At 35.8% G+C, this 16,928-nt stretch overlaps 1 protein-coding gene across 1 annotated transcript in view; it reads left to right on the top strand.

Moving 5' to 3' along the window:
* Positions 1-16,928, top strand: part of anos1 (anosmin 1) — a 59,018-nt gene that overhangs the window by 11,175 nt on the left and 30,915 nt on the right. Inside the window, exon 3 of the mRNA XM_039669991.2 lies at positions 16,595-16,657. Coding sequence (XP_039525925.2) covers positions 16,595-16,657 — 63 coding nt within the window. The remainder of the gene's footprint in view (positions 1-16,594; positions 16,658-16,928) is intronic.

The raw sequence follows: 16,928 nt of genomic DNA, 5'->3' as shown, positions 1-16,928 counted from the left end.
AGGTAATTATCATTGCCATTTAAGTGAAATGACTGAACTTAAATATACAAGCTTGATAAAAATGATCATTCTAGAAGAAAATTTCAAATGGCACTTAGAGGCTTTTGCATCTGAACTCTTCATATATATATATATATATATAGCGGTAGGTTCTGTGTATCACGCTGCTTTCGCTTTAATACACACATGCGATTTCTTTCCCTGCTGTTTATGTTCACAGTCATAACCGAGTGTGTTTAAGTGAACATTGTGTGTTTTTGACTGTTTAAGCGCAATAAGATGTGAAAGAGAACATAGTTTAATCCCCATCTTTCTGTGTGTGTGTGTGTGTGTGTTTCGGATGTGTGCGCTCAGAAAACTAGTCTTATATGGCTTTAAAATGCATGCAGATATAATAATGAACTGCAATCTCACGTGAGCCGTGATGGAGATGATAATCAAAACCAAACAGAGGTTTTAGTGTTCGGCAGAGTATGAGCTGTAAAGGCTCCGCCCCATTCTGGAAAAGGGGGTGGGGACTCTGGAGCTCATTTGCATTTAAAGATACACGCACGGAAACAGCATGTTATTCCTTCCATTCAAAATAACATGGTAAAATAATTGATCTGTGGGGTATTTTGAGCTGAAACTTCACACACACATTCTGGGAACACCTGGGGCTTGTATTATGTCTTGTAAAAACGGTTGTTTTTTTTTTTTTTTTTTTTTTTTGCTAGACCTTTATGCATATTTTCAATCTTAATTTTTGTAATGCAATGAAAAGTCTTTCTCATTATTGCAATGCAAGTAAAATTGTCATAAAAAGTTTAAAAAAAATCTTGTTACAGCAATGCAAGAAAAAACAGTGATGTTTTATTTAAATTTTAGTAGGGCTGTGCAAAAATTAATTGCGATTAATCACATCCAAAATAAAAGTCTGTGTTTACATAATATATTTGTGTGTGCTGTATATAATTATTTGGTATATATAAATACACACACATGCATGTATATATTTAAGAAAATGTGTTATTCATATATAAAATATTTATATTTATATAATATAGATTATGTATTTTTATATATATATATATATATATATATATATATATATATATACAGAATTTAAGCGCAAATAATTCTTAAATATATACATGCATGCATAGGTATTTATATGTACAAAATAATTATATACAGCACACACAAATATATTATGTAAACTCAGACTTTTATTTTGGATGCGATTAATCACAATTAATTTTTGCACAGCCCTAAATTTTAGTAATTTTACATTTTTAAAAAGTAAGGTTAATGTGTTTTGCATCTCATTACTACAATGCAAGAAATAATAGAAATATTTTATTAACATATTCATGAAGTTTACAAGTTAGAAAAGTAAGATTAAAGTAATTTGTAGTATTTGTTGTACTGCCTTTTTTGAGCTGAAATGCATAAAAACACTGTATTGCAGTGACACGAATCTACTGATAATAAGGGGAATTATAAAAGTATTTTGATGTTGTGGTGAAAAGGTTTCAGGTTAAATTCAACGCCTCATTTCATGCATTGAACTGAAGTGGATGCAGATGTAGTGGCCGTGTCGGTATCTCTCGCATGTGTAAATGTGATGCATACTCTACATGTACTATGGTAACAGTAATATTGAGTCTCTGTGGGGAGCTGAAGGTATAGACGAGTCATTACACACTCACTGGAAGGCATCATGCATGACGCTCGTTCACACATCAGCGGTTACAGAGGGACAGAAAGTGGCCAGACTTTACACTTACTTTGCTTTCTTGATCCAAATAGTTTGATTATATTTGTGCATGATGTGCTGCAACTTCATTTACAGTCTCTCGTGCATTTTACATAAGGAGCGTATTTTACTTTTCACAAATATTCATTGTTATGTTATGTTTGCTAAATCACTTAAATGTTGGGTTAAAACTTGAGAGTTACCCATCTATGGGGTGGTATAGCACCTACCCAACCTTTGGTTATTTTAACCCAATGCATTGGGTTGAATGCCAGTTGGGTTAAAAGTAACACTCTAAAATGCTGGGTTGTTTTAACCCAATTTTGGGTCAAATAAGGACAAACCCAAATGTTGGATTAAAAATTGCAATTAATAAGTTTAACCCAACAGCTGCACTGTAAAATTTTCTTTCAAGATTTGTTATCACAACATATTTTCTTTTGTCAAATCAACTTTATAATAATTTATTTAGTTGAGATAACTTATTATTTTGAGTTTCTGATGATTAAATTAATCTTTTTCCAGTTCAATCAACTTAAAATTTTAAGGCAACCAGGTTACTTACTTTTTTAAGTTAAACCATCAATATTTTTTTACAGTGTGGGTTTGTCCATATTTGACCCAAAATTGGGTTAAAACAACCCAGCAATTTTTTAGAGTGTAACTATTTATTTTTATTCATGACATTATTTTTTGTTTTCAAATACAGATTGTTTATTTGTATAAAACAATAAATATGTCTCAACAAATATATTTTTAAATTCAAAACTAAATATTGGGGAGTCTAGAATTTGATGTGAATATATAAATGATTTTGTACGTCAGTTCAAAATGCACAGCATACGTATTTAACCCAACAGCTGGGTTATTACTAGAAATTACCTAACGGTTTTTAAAAATGACCCAACATTTTGGGAAAATAACCCAATATAGTGACCCAAAATGAATAATAATAATATGTTTTTTTTACTAGGAATGCATTATCTAATGTTTTCAAAAACGAGACCTTAATGTGACGTGTTACCACAGTTTATTGTGGCGTGACGAGTGAAGTTCAGCCAAGATGAACACGAATGAATGCATCTTCACGAGAGGTAATGAGGATGTCAGAGGAGATGCACGGCGCTTGAAAAGCAAAGCCGCTTTGTTTTTGCGCTGGAATGCAACAAAAGACCTGCTCTTTCCTTTCCACGGCGCTGGCCAGTGTTGGGTCTTGGCAGAAGCGCTGTCCCCAGTCATTCATCAAGCGCTGCTGTGTGTGTTAAAGCAGGATTTGGCTGTTTGCGTGTCTGAGCTGGGCTGGGCGTTCCCATTTCTTCATCTCTCAGACTCGGAGAAACTCTCCAGGAGATCATGCCATGCTTTGACTGAGTGTGTTTCTGTTGCTAGCTATCTGTCAGGCATACTTCAGGATCATGTTTTTTTTGCACTGGTAATTAGTACTGCATATGTTCTCTGGGTGGGACTGGGTTCAGTCTGGCCTGATGTTAGTCTAAGAACACATGCGTCAGATGGACGTCTTTATGTTGCTTCATGTTTCACGTTGTTGTTGGGTTAATAGTTTGAATTTTTTTTTTAAAGCGAGCTTTGTGCCATTTGTGCAGCATTCAGGATGTAAAATAAGAATGTCGTTTAATTTATATTGCAATTCAGTTCCTGGATGTAGATTGATGTAGAGATGCAGAACTGCGACTGTTCTGGGGGAATTAAACTGCGTTTGAAACTCAAACAAATTCAGATTACTGATTTGAAGTTTTATGGGTGGATGGTTTGTTTAATGAAAGATAGATGGGTGGACAGATGGATGGATGGGTGGGTGAATGGAGGGATGGATGATGGATGATGGATGATGGATGGATGGGTGGGTGGATGGATGGATGATGGATGGATGGATGGATGGATGGATGATGGACGGATGGATGGATGGATGGATGATGGATGGATGGATGATGTATGGATGGATGGATGGATGGATGATGGATGGATGGATGGATGGATGGATGGGTGGATGGATGGATGATGGACGGATGATGGATGGACGGATGGATGGATGATGGACAGATGGATAGATGGATGATGGACGGATGATGGATGGACGGATGGATGGATGGATGGATGGATGGATGATGTATGGATGGATGGATGGATGGATGGATGGATGATGGATGGATGGATGGATGGATGGGTTGGTGGATGGATGGATGATGGATGGATGGACAGATGGATAGATGGATGATGGACGGATGATGGATGGATGGATGGATGGATGATGGATGGATGGATGGATGATGGATGGATGGATGGATGGATGATGGATGGATGGATGGATGATGGATGGATGGATGGATGATGGATGGATGATGGATGGATGGATGATGGATGGATGGATGGGTGGATGAATGGATGAATGGATGATGGATGGACGGATGGATGGATGGATGATGGATGGATGGATGGATGGATGATGGATGGATGGATGGATGGATGGATGATGGATGGATGGATGGATGGATGGATGAATGGATGGATGGGTGGATGGGTGGATGATGGATGGATGATGGATGGATGGATGAATGGATGATGGATGGATGGATGGGTGGATGAATGGATGATGGATGGATGGATGGGTGGATGAATGGATGATGGATGGATGGATGATGGATGGATGAATGGATGATGGATGGATGGATGGGTGGATGAATGGATGATGGATGGATGGATGATGGATGGATGGATGGATGGATGGATGGATGATGGATGGATGATGGATGGATGGATGAATGGATGGATGGATGGGTGGATGGATGGATGATGGATGGATGATGGATGGATGGATGAATGGATGATGGATGGATGGATGGGTGGATGAATGGATGATGGATGGATGGATGATGGATGGATGGATGGATGGATGGATGATGGATGGATGATGGATGGATGGATGAATGGATGGATGGATGGGTGGATGGATGGATGATGAATGGATGATGGATGGATGGATGGGTGGATGAATGGATGATGGATGGATGGATGATGGATGGATGGATGGATGGATGGATGGATGGATGGATGGATGGATGGATGATGGATGGATGATGGATGGATGAATGGATGATGGGTGGATGGATGGACAGATTGACAGATAGATAGATAGATAGATAGATGGATAGATGGACAGACAGAAAGACAGATGGATGGATGGATGTGTGTGTGTGTGTGTGTGTAAGTGTGTGTGAGTGTTGTTCTGCTGTTAGTGTGTGTTGGCTCAGGCTTGTAGAGTGTGTTTGCTCATCTCCTCTTAATAAAGTGATCCGTTTGTATAGTCCACACTCTTTCCCACTATACTGTCCCATACAGTGTGTGTGTGTGTGTGTGTGTGTGTGTGTGTGTGTGTGTGTGTGTGTGTGTGTGTGTGTGTTTTCAACCTGTTTAGCCTTTCCACTGAGTCACTGCAGACGTCAAACAAAAGCAAAGACAGTAACGCCTCTGAAAGCCGCTTGTGTCCGCTCGAACGGCTCAACAAAAGTGAAGCAGAGCTGGGTTAATTATTTAAACAAAGATGGAGTGACCTCTCGGATCCGTCAGCGCTCTCGGACGGTCCTGGCCGAACCCTGCGCCGCCGCGGCTCCCGAAGCGCCCCGTTGTTATGATAATTAACCCCGTTAGCCTGCGCCTGTGAGCATTAGAGGCTCATTAGCATGCCTTCACCATCACCCTCCTTTCACACCCGCAGGCCTTTGTGTTTCCTTTCTTTATCCTTCGTGTGACCACTCCGGCCTTCACACGCCAAGAGAGTTTGACAACTTCTGGGGGCTTGTTGAAGCGAGAGTGGGTGGAAACTCAGTTTCAGCCGCTGGAAAAGGTCAGACTTCCAAGATCCCCTAAACTTGAATTGATTTGCTTTGCAAATAAGCGGCGGTGCCAAACTCACTCCTGAAAATGGACTTAAAAAAGTGTGTGTGTGTGTGTGTTTTTAATTTTATTAATTGGCTGGAGAGGACTATTCCTAAAAATGTTGCCGAAATTAATGTTTATAAATTAAAATCACTAAATAAAAAACTTGAAATAGAAATTTGTGTTTACATCATATGTGAGTGTGTTTTCATATTTAAGAAAAATGTGTTATTTATTGATAATATATGTATATGCATGCACATATTTTTTAATATATACATGCATTTGTGTGGTGTGTGTATATATATACAAAATAAATGAATGTTTATAATTTAAAAACTTTAAATAGAAGTTTATGTTTAGATAATATGTGTGTGTGTGTGTGCTGTGTATAATTATTTTGTATATATAAATACACACACACATGCATGTATATATTTAATAAACATCTGTTATTTATATACAGTATATTATATTTATTATGTATATGCATGCAAATATTTCTTATATATATATACGTATATATGCATGTGTGTGTGTTTTATATACAAAATAAATACAGTACAAACTGATATATTAACTTTTATGTTGGGTGCGATTAATGCACTATTTATGAGTTTTGAATCATTTATTTAACAAAAAAAAAAAGATTGTACAAGAAATACTAACATGATTTATGTTATGTTGTATATATTTAAAGGGATAGTTCACACAAAATTAAAAATCTGTGATTGCTGACCTTCTATCCAAACCAGTTCGACTTTTATTCATCTTTGGATCATCTTTATTTGATGATTTATTTTAAGAGATTTCTGAGATTTGAGAGATTTCGTCACTTAATTTTCCTTTTTCAAACACAACCTATGAAAATGGCCCACTAATTCATCAGAGCCACACACACACACACACACACACACACTCCTCACATATGCAAACACTCATTGTTTTGTTTACACAAACCATGGCTTTAGAACAGGCCTATAAAAGGTCAAAGGTCGAGTTGTAGGTCTTTCGGACTGTAATACTGTATCCACAACCACAAATGCTTACTGACTTTTCAATGAAGTGCTTTTCCAGGTCAATTCAATTTGGTTTGTGTTTTCATGTGAATTGCACAAAATCATATAAAGCAAAACAATATTCTAGTGCGCTGTCCTAACTAACACAAACGTGAAGCAGTGCAGTCCAAGTCATGATCGAGTGAATCACTCTGAGTCGATTCTTTTAATGAACGGTTCAAAAGAATCGCAAATCCATGTGCTGTGTCCCAATTCACATAGTATCTGCCTAAATAATAGTTTTCTAAATCGGTATTAGTGTGTCAGATATGAAAACCTTTTCACAATATTCTACTTTTGAATTTGGGGTTTTCATAAGCTTATAATAACAAATAAAGGCTTGAAACATCTCACTTTGCATGTAATGAGTCTATATGAAGAGTTCAGATGCAAAAGCCTCTAAATGCCATTTGAAATTTTCTTCTTTAATGATGATTTTTATCAAACTTGTATATATAAGTTCAGTAATTTCACTTAAATAACAATTAATAGGTAATTATCATTGCCATTTAAGTGAAATGACTGAACTTAAATATACAAGTTTGATAAAAATCATCATTAAAGAAGAAAATTTCAAATGGCACTTAGAGGCTTTTGCATCTGAACTCTTCATATAATATATTAGTTTCACCTTTTAAGTTGAATTACTGAAACAAATGAACTTTTGCACCATATTCTACTTTTTCAAGTTTAATTTTGTCCCAAAGCTTGCGTACTATTCTTTTTCTTCACAAAAACATGACATACTTGTAGGGCGGATTGGGACATATAGCTCTCGGTTTGAATCAGTCTAATTCTTGTACAGAACTGGTTATTTTCTTGCTATCATTATTTATTTGTGTTTTAAATATTATGTATTAGTTTGGCCAATTATTGATGACGCTAAAAAGGATGTGGTTACGGTATCCTCAAACAGGTCCTATAATGCCCTTTTCCCAAGATGTAAATAAGTCTCTGATGAGTGTGTGAGTGAAGTTTTAGCTCAAAAACACCCCACAGATATTTTATATATCATGTTAAAATTGTTGCTTTTTGAGTGTGAGCAAAAACACGCCGTGTTCGTGTGTGTCCCTTTAAATGCAAATGAGCCGCTGCTCTCCACACAGGGGGCGGAGCTACAAGAGCTTGTGCGTGTGTTAGCAGCTCCGATTACCTCACACAGACACACACTGAAAATAGCAAACACTTTTAGCCTTTTATGTTCAAACTGGAGTCGGACAAAGATGGAGAGACTCAAGGAGAAGTGACAACATGTAGAATACAACATTTCTGAACGGTTAGTTGATGAATTTATGTTGTTTATGTGTCATTGATTAGCATATTCTGTCATGATAATCTATAAATCGTGTTCAGGGGTGGGGTTTATGCAAATTCTAGGGTTGGTGATGTCACTACACCGGGAGGAAGCTCGTGTAGTTCTACCAGCCGTTTGTTGTAGTCCTTAAAAAGCGACCACACTTCACACTCGCTTTCTGTAGAGTATAACGAGCAATTCTACAATACAGTGGGCGTATCGATCATCGTTCACTTAATGATGTAGTAAATCATACGCAACTGCTCAAATGATTTTTAATGTGAATATACAGTAAAGTGTAATTTATTCCTGTGATTTTCATCATCATTACTCCAGTCTTCAGTGTCACATGATCCTTCAGAAATCACTCTAATATGAAGATCTGATGATTAATAAACATTTATGATTATTATCAGTGTTGAACACAGTCGAGCTGCTTCAGATTTCAGTGGAAACTGTCATGCATTTTATTTTTCAGGATAATATGTTTAAAGGAACAGCATTTATTTATCTTTTGTAACATTATAAATGTCTTTAATATTTGTTTCCACAAATATTTCAACATCATAAATGTTTGTTGATATTAGAGTGATTTCTGAAGGATCATGTGACACTGAAGACTGGAGTAATGATGATAAATTCACAGGAATAAATTACACTTTACTGTAGATTCACACTGGCGTAATATTACACTAGGCAAGGCAAGGCAAGTTTATTTATATATCACATTTCATACACAGTGGCAATTCAAAGTGCTTTACATGGAAGAAATTAAAATAATCAAAAGAAATCAGAATAATTAAAACAGTTTAGAATAAAAAAAAATCATAATAATAAAAATAAAATACAGTAAATAATTAAAACAATTTAGAATCAAAAACAAAATGAAGTACAGTAACAGTCGGACGAACAGTGGCACAGTGCTCATTCAGTAAATGCAATCAATATATAAATAAAAACAGTTAAGAGTAAAAATAAAATAAAGTAATACCCCAATCTGAGATGGAAGAGATTGAGCTGGTTTACGGTGCTACTAGGCCTCCAGCCCAGGGACGTACTCTGCTATTTTTATTTTAACCACTATTTTAACTGTATTTATGATCCGATAAATGCAGCTTTGGTGAGCATAATTTCAGTATATCTCAGTATGAATGTAATCTCTGGAATGATAAGATAATGTTGCTTAATATTAGTTTATCTCTGTAATGTCGCTGCAAATGTTCCTCCTCCAGTAAAGCGGAGAACGGGTGTCTTTATGAGCTTCCTGATAGGAGTGTCCCGCGGTGGCGTGTGTGTGTGTGTGTGTGTGTGTGTCTCAGCAGGAGATGCCCTGATGGGATGAGGCTGTTAAGTTTGATGGTCTTGTGTCTGCTCGCTCATTCCTCTTCATGGTGGGTGGCACACTCTGAGTGTGTGTATGTGGCCGGACACACACGTTCCCAGACGTTCACACGGCATTGAGCTGCTCTAAAACAGGGAGTCTATCTTTTCAGTCAATTAAATGTCACTCAAAACTGGGAATTAAACATATTAGGATTGTGGAAATGGGAATATGAAAGTATTTTTGCTAGAATGTTGTGCAGCTCTAATCCTCAGATTCATCTCTGAAGGCGATCGCATTGATGGATGTTAAAATACTTTCGCCCGTTGTGTGTTATAATAGGTGATTTGGGGGGAATTAAAGCATTGTTTTCGCCCAGCTTGACACAGCAACACTGATTCAACCAATGGGATGAGATTGGGGGCGGGGCTATTTGTTCCTTTGACCAATGAATGACAGAAAGAGGAGTTTTCAGAAAACCAGTTTGGTGACGCACAACATTTTGTATTATTACCATTTATTAGCAGTGATTTACACTTCCGTTTGGGGACGGTGAGAGTTAAAAAAAAAATACTTAATCAAGGATGCATTACATTTATCAAAAGTGACCGTAAAGACATTTACAATATTACAAAAGATTCTATTCATGTTTATTAATCATCAGATCCTCATATTAGAGTGATTTGTGGAGAATCATGTGACTCTGAATGATGCTGAAAATCACAGGAATAAATTACACTTTACTGTATATTCACATAGACAACAGATGATTTACATTAAAATAATATTTCATAATTTTTACTGTATTTTTGATCAAATAAACTCAAAGAGACTCTTTCTATCAAACACATGACCAACTTTTCCTCCTCGGGGTGGGTGGGTCAAGGTTTACTGAGGGTTATTGTTCATGTTTGAGCCCACCCCTATAGTAGTTGTTAAAAATGGGGAAAATGGGAATGTATACTTTTATTGTTATTGCTGTACCCTTTTGTATATTAAAAAAAAAAAAAAAAAAAACATGACCAACTTTTGAAAGGTATATTTCTTGGACATTTTCAATCATTCAGACTATAAAGTTGAACCATGTTTTGCTAGAAATTAGATATTATAGTTTCTGCGCTTCTCTGAGTGTTTCAGAATGCTAAACCCGTCAAGTTTCCATGTTTACATTCCTCTCGGTTTGGCATGAAGCCGGTCTTCTTCTCATCCGTCCTTGATAGCAGCTCGCCTTTTAATTTTCTCCCGATCCCGAGGGATTATCACAATCAGAGCGGCTTGAGAAATCCCCCGGGAGTGATGAAGCATAAACAGCGAAGGCTTGTTTGACAGCGCTGGACGGAGGCGGCCTGTCCTCTTATCAGGCCCGCAGATGTGCTCCATAACCCAGTGTGTGACGTCTGGACAGATCTTTCCTTCGAGTTCGGGAGCGCAAGCCATCAGCCGGTACTAAAGCCTTCATTAGTCCTGCTAATCTGAGGAACAAAACCCACTACACTTCCCAAACAACCACAGGTGAACCCCGGAAAACCAGAATATCGTGCAAAAGTTATGATTATAGCGTACAGTTTATGAAAACCCCAAATTCAAAATCTCGAAAAAATGAGAATATCAGTATAGATAATAAAGGTCCCGGTCCGACGTCCACTCGATAAAAAATTGGCGTCGAAACGTTGATTTTTCGCGGGTATATTTGCGATTTTCTCCCGCCATTTCAGATCGCGGTCGACGGTTTTCGGCTAATATCTCCGCGAATACTCCACCAAACATGACGAAACACATATGGTTTTGTTCAGTTCGGCGAGATGTGTGTTTATCACGTAATTGTGTCTGGTTCGGATTTCTTATGGCGTGCGTAAGTTACTTATACAAACTTTATCTGACTAACAGTGCACTTCCCGACTGTAACTTTACTTCAAATTTTGTTGATTATGAATCAATTAAATCTTGACGCTGTTGATGTTGATTCCTGCGATTATCATGAGGACACATCTCACGTAGGCTAGCCTAAGCCTATAGGTTGTAAATAGTGAAATTGAACACAATTTGCTAACTATTATGATAAGTTGTAATAATCATGTCTAATGAAATCATAAAGGCCAATGGTATGAAATAATGTGACGTACATTTATGTCATCTGACATTTTGTAATATTTACATTACAATCAAAAAACACAAATTAAATTATATTTTAGTTGTACATTTACTTCTGATTTAGCAGAAATCATGTAAAAACATTATAAGCCAGCAAACGCGATAGGCAAATTTATTATTATAAAGTAGTCTAACACTTGACGTTCAGTAGATATGCAGTAACGGGGGAATAACGGTTATTTACGACAGTGCAAGTACACCACAGCGGCTCTAGAGGTCACTGTTTTACAAAAACATCAGAGATGCATAGTGTGGCATTGTTTTTTAACATCCATCAGCTGGAAAAAAAAATAACTCTGATTCTGTTGATATTATTTCTATCATTACTGTAAGCTGTGACGTGAACTCTGATATCTAATAGTTTATTATTAAAACCTTTAAGCTATCAATATTGATGTGATCGTGAATGGGCCTTTATTGTCAATTAGGGATCCAGTATATATATATATATATATATATATATATATATATATATATATATATATATATATATCGGCCAGCATATCGGTATCGGCCGATATGTGTTTATTTTTTCAATAAAAATGATTTTTTGATGTAAAAAAAATAAATATAGCCATTATAGACGTGCTCACATACAGTAAATCAGATATTGATGTACGATATTAATCATTAATCAAAAATTAGTGTGTTAAACTGGCGGTTATGGAAAGGGGCGGGACACACTCATGATTTGTTAACTGAGTTTGAAGAAGAAAGATGAATCCGGCTTGAGTTACGGGTCCGTCTGCGCTCGATGACATGAGACATCAATGTGGACCTTTTAGGCTCAGTCTTGTTTGTTTTTAGATGTTGTTTTTAACCCCTTGTAGTGAGTTTCTCACATACACCGCTTCATTTTAATGGTGACAAATGATTTAAGTGCAAATAATAAATGTATTCACTTACAATTCTACAATTCAAAATTACAATTCACTTACAATGTTTCTCTCTTTGAGAGAAAAAATTGCTGTTTAAAGTAGTTTTAGGACAAATAAAGTGTTGTACCGGTCAGAAGTTTGGGGTCGGTAAGTGCTTTTGTCTCTTCTGCAAAAATACAGTAAAAATTGTTAAATATTATCATAATTTAAATCAGCTTGCGGACGACAAGCGCAGGCCTCGTCCTCTCTCTCTCTTCACTGCGACACGAGACCCGCTGAAACATTGGAGAAATCTGAATTATTACAAACATTTGACTGGCAGGGTAATAGTGTTTATGGACAGATAGCACACACACACACACACACACTCCAGCCTCATGCAGTATTAAAGCGCATCACTATTACATTCCAGCGCAGACAAAGCTCCGTTTCCTCGGCTCATAAATAAAGCATGTGATTGTGGATGGCATGTATTATTAATGTTTGCTGGAGAGCGTATCGGCTCTTCAGTTTGTCGCTTCTCGCTGCGTTTAGATCAATAATTGAAACGATATTGTCTGTGATCTGTCAGTCGTGCGGTTTGCTAGCGCTAGGCTAGTTCGGTCTCCAGGATGAACAGATATACACAGATTTCGACACTGATTTGATGAATAATTTCATGTTGCGGTTTTATTGTTTTAGGAAACTGGTTTATCGAAATCATTTTTTAAATATTCCTCAGAGAGAAGTTCTGGTTTGGCACCATTACAGTGATAATACTGGCGATATCTTTTAAATGTTGAGTAAATGAACGGTTATTTCTGCTGCGTTTACCTCTCATGCTGCCATTCGCTTATATACAGACTGTAGAAATGGGGTCAGATAGATGGATGGACACACACACACACTCTCTCATCATCTTGTGTTTCACCTTAAGACTCTCTCTGTCAGTAAAGAGCCGCTGATCTCCTGATTAACCCCTCATGACCCGCTTTACTCACTGATGTGTGTGTGTGTAGTCTATATAATATGAAAAACCCATGAATGTGTTTGTGTTTGTTCAGTCAGAGTAATTCATCTGGTGATCTCTACACACACACACCTGTTTGATAAAGCACACCTGGTCTATAGAGTTCATCATCAGAGGAATCTGTTCTCTGTAGTTGTGTCTCACGCTCCATTAACTCAAACTAAAACTCATTTATAAACTCCTAAGCCACATTTTCCACACTCTTTCCCCTGTCGTTCATATTCCCTCAGCACACACACACACACACACACACTGTCGCCTGTGTTGTATTTATTTTTCCACAGTTTGTCTGTTGGATCTTGTCTTGTTTCGTCTGAAGCAACATCAATCTCTTTTAGTGTTTCTGTGAAATAAGCCGATCATGTTGTCGGCGTTAACTCCGGTCAGACAGTTTCTTTCTGCTGCTCACAAAGGAGCTCACACACACACACACACACACACACACACACACACTTCACTGAAGGTAAATGACTGCGTGATCTGTTTCTGTTTAGTCGTGCAGAAGAAGTCCAAGAGAAAGGACACATAGCAACCGAGAACAAACACAACCAGCGTCAACAAACAAACCTCTGCATGTCGGACTCTCACACACTCACTTCAGGTTCAATATTCACGCTATATGAGATTAAAAATCATGCTTTATTTGCTGATTAAGTTTCTTGACTTGTGAGCTTGTGAGTGAGCGTTTAGATCAGCCAATAGGAATGAACTTGATGATTTGAACCAATCAGATTTTAAAGTGGGCGGGGCTTCCCAGTGCAATCGAAATCAAAACTCAAATTGAATGTGAGGAGAGCTGTTTTCTCTTCATCTTCTCGTGCAAATCATGGAAATACTGAAGATGTTTCTACAGTAAACGTACGTTTATCTAGTTATGTTCGAGGATCACTAAAGCCAGTATATGTAGATCAAAACTGGCCTGCTTGCATTAGAATTGAGTCTTTACAATAAATCAGTTCAATCTGAATAGACTCATTGTTGAGTCAGTCAGGAAAAATCTGCTTGATTTGGGGGGAATTATGTTTTTTTTTCTGATATAAAATTGTAATTTGAAATTAAAAGCTCTAGGTTTGCTTTGAAGGACTGGACAATTTGGCAAATATTTTTTGTAATTTTAATATAAAAAATAATATTTGTATTATTATTATTATTATTATTAATATATAATTGTTTATTTTATTATAATTATAATTATTGCTATTATTATTATTAAATAAAAATACTAAATGTTGTAATTTCACTGTGAAAAATCAGTTTTTTAAAGTAAAACAAAATATATAATAATAATTATTATTATTTCATTTTACAGTACAACAGTAAAATTACTAGGACTAATATTTGTGTCTGTCGTATAACTTTTAAAACATTAATATAATAAAAATAGATTTATGATTATTATTATTTCAGTACAACAGTAAAATTACTAATATTGTTTGGCTGTCATGGTTTCTTCATTTTTAGACATTAATATAATAATTAACATTAATATTTTACACTTGAACAGTAAAATTACTAATACTGCTTTTTATGGCTGTCATAGTTTCTTAAATAAAATAAAATAAAAAATAAAAAAATATTATTATTTACCTTCACAGTTCAACAGTATTGTCATAATTTTTTAATTTTTAAAGATTAATATAATGCTAAGTATTATTATTTTACAATATAACAACAGTAAAATTACTAATACCCTCTTAATATCTTCATTTTCAAACATTAAACATAGAGCTTTTATTTTGGCAGAAAACACATACATTTGTGTTGATTAGATTGGATTGGATGATAGTGGTTTGCAGCTTTAACCTGTCGCTCGTCCCGCTCTGTGTTATTGAAGCTGCTGTTATTAATAATGCGAAGCCAAACCGCATCGTTCGCTCATGTTTGACTTCAGTCTCACACTCTATTTAACAGCAGACAAACGTTTGCCTGCCAACAGCAGAATAACGACAGCGCCGCTAATGAGCTAATTAAAGTCCCATAAACGGGTCAGCGCACTTACTCAGCACTTCTCACAGCATCACTTGTGTGTGTGTGTGTGTGTGTGTGTTTATCCATGATGTATACGAGCCGGGACTGGTTTGATGTTTTGAGCTTATCAGACTTTTTTAATATGACTTTTTCTGTGCAATTAACTAAATTTATATCTCTCCATTTTGACTTGTGAGATATAAACTTTCAATTCACATTTATTTGTATAGCGCTTTTCACAACACACATCATTTCGTAATGTGAGTCCACTGTACAGTTTACAGAGATCTGTTATCATGTGTTTCAGAAATGTACAAATCACAGTTAGTTAAAAAGATATTAATTTAAAGAATGTAATCATTTGTTGCAGAAGTAATGATCTCATTGCAGTAATGAATACTTGTTTGTTGACAATTGATTGACATTTAGAAAAATAGCATTGATTCAGAGTTTGTGTCATTTCTTCTATACAAGTCATCCGTTTGCGCAGATGCTGTAAAGCGTAAGTGATCCGTGAGCAGATTGAAGTTGAAGACTCTTTGTGTTGGCACTGCTGGTGTGGTTTGGGAATGAGTGTGTGTGTGTTACAGCTGCATCTGGGATTCGGACTCTGTATTGGGTTTCTGGATGATTGAGTGATTTACGCTCACGCTGTCTTCTCTTACACTGATCATCCATCTTATTTGAAATATTTTTTTATTATCCAAATCATTATCAATGATCGTCTACTTTTTTAGTTATGTATCTTTAGTTTGTATTAGTTATTTAATTATTAGTAAGTGTTTTATTTTGATTTCAATATATTTTTATTTAGCATTTTTTTATGATGTAATGAATTATTAGTAACTGTATGATTTAGTAAGTTTTATCTCGATTGTTTTTTTTAATTATTATTTTATTTAAATTATTAAATTATTAAATAATTTTATTTAAATTATTAAATTATTATTTTATTTAAAAATTAATGTAAAAATATTTAAAAAAAAATGTAAAAATATTTAAAAATTATGAAAATTTTTAAAAATTATAAAAAAATGTTTAAATAAATAATTTAAAAATATTTTAAAATTATATTATTTTTATATTTTATAAATGATTAATATGTTTTTTTTTATTGTAAAATTATTTGTTTAATTGACTTTTTAACATTTTATTATAAGTGTTTTATTGTGATTTGCATTTTTGTTATGAAATGTGAAGCATCTGTGGTTCACGTCTCTGATTTTCCTTCACTTCCCGTTTCTTCGGGATCTGCTAATCTCCTCTTTGCTCTTCTCTTCCAGTGTCTGGAGCCTTGCACGGCCTCATGGGACCTGAAGGAGAACCAGTGTCAGGACTTGTGTGAGGTACGAGACGAGTCGTTTCCCCAGCGCTAAACTATTGCTCTTTTAATCATTGTTTAAACGGGTCCTTTAATGCCCTTGAATGTGAATAAGTCTCTGATGTCCCCAGTGAATATGGCGGGGTTTATGCAAATTCTAGGGTTGGTGATGTCACTAACCCGCGAGGAAGCTCGTGTAGTTCTACCAGCCGATTCTACAAAGAAGTTTTGGTCTGATTTAAATTATTTCATATTTCATCCTCCCAGGATGATTTATAACTTTTCTCTCAAGGATG

This window comes from Pimephales promelas, chromosome 7, assembly GCF_988280905.1.
Source record: "Pimephales promelas chromosome 7, fPimPro1.hap1.1, whole genome shotgun sequence".
Taxonomy (NCBI): domain Eukaryota; kingdom Metazoa; phylum Chordata; class Actinopteri; order Cypriniformes; family Leuciscidae; genus Pimephales; species Pimephales promelas.
Note: the sequence above shows the minus strand (reverse complement) of the source record. Positions and strands in the feature narration are given on the sequence as shown.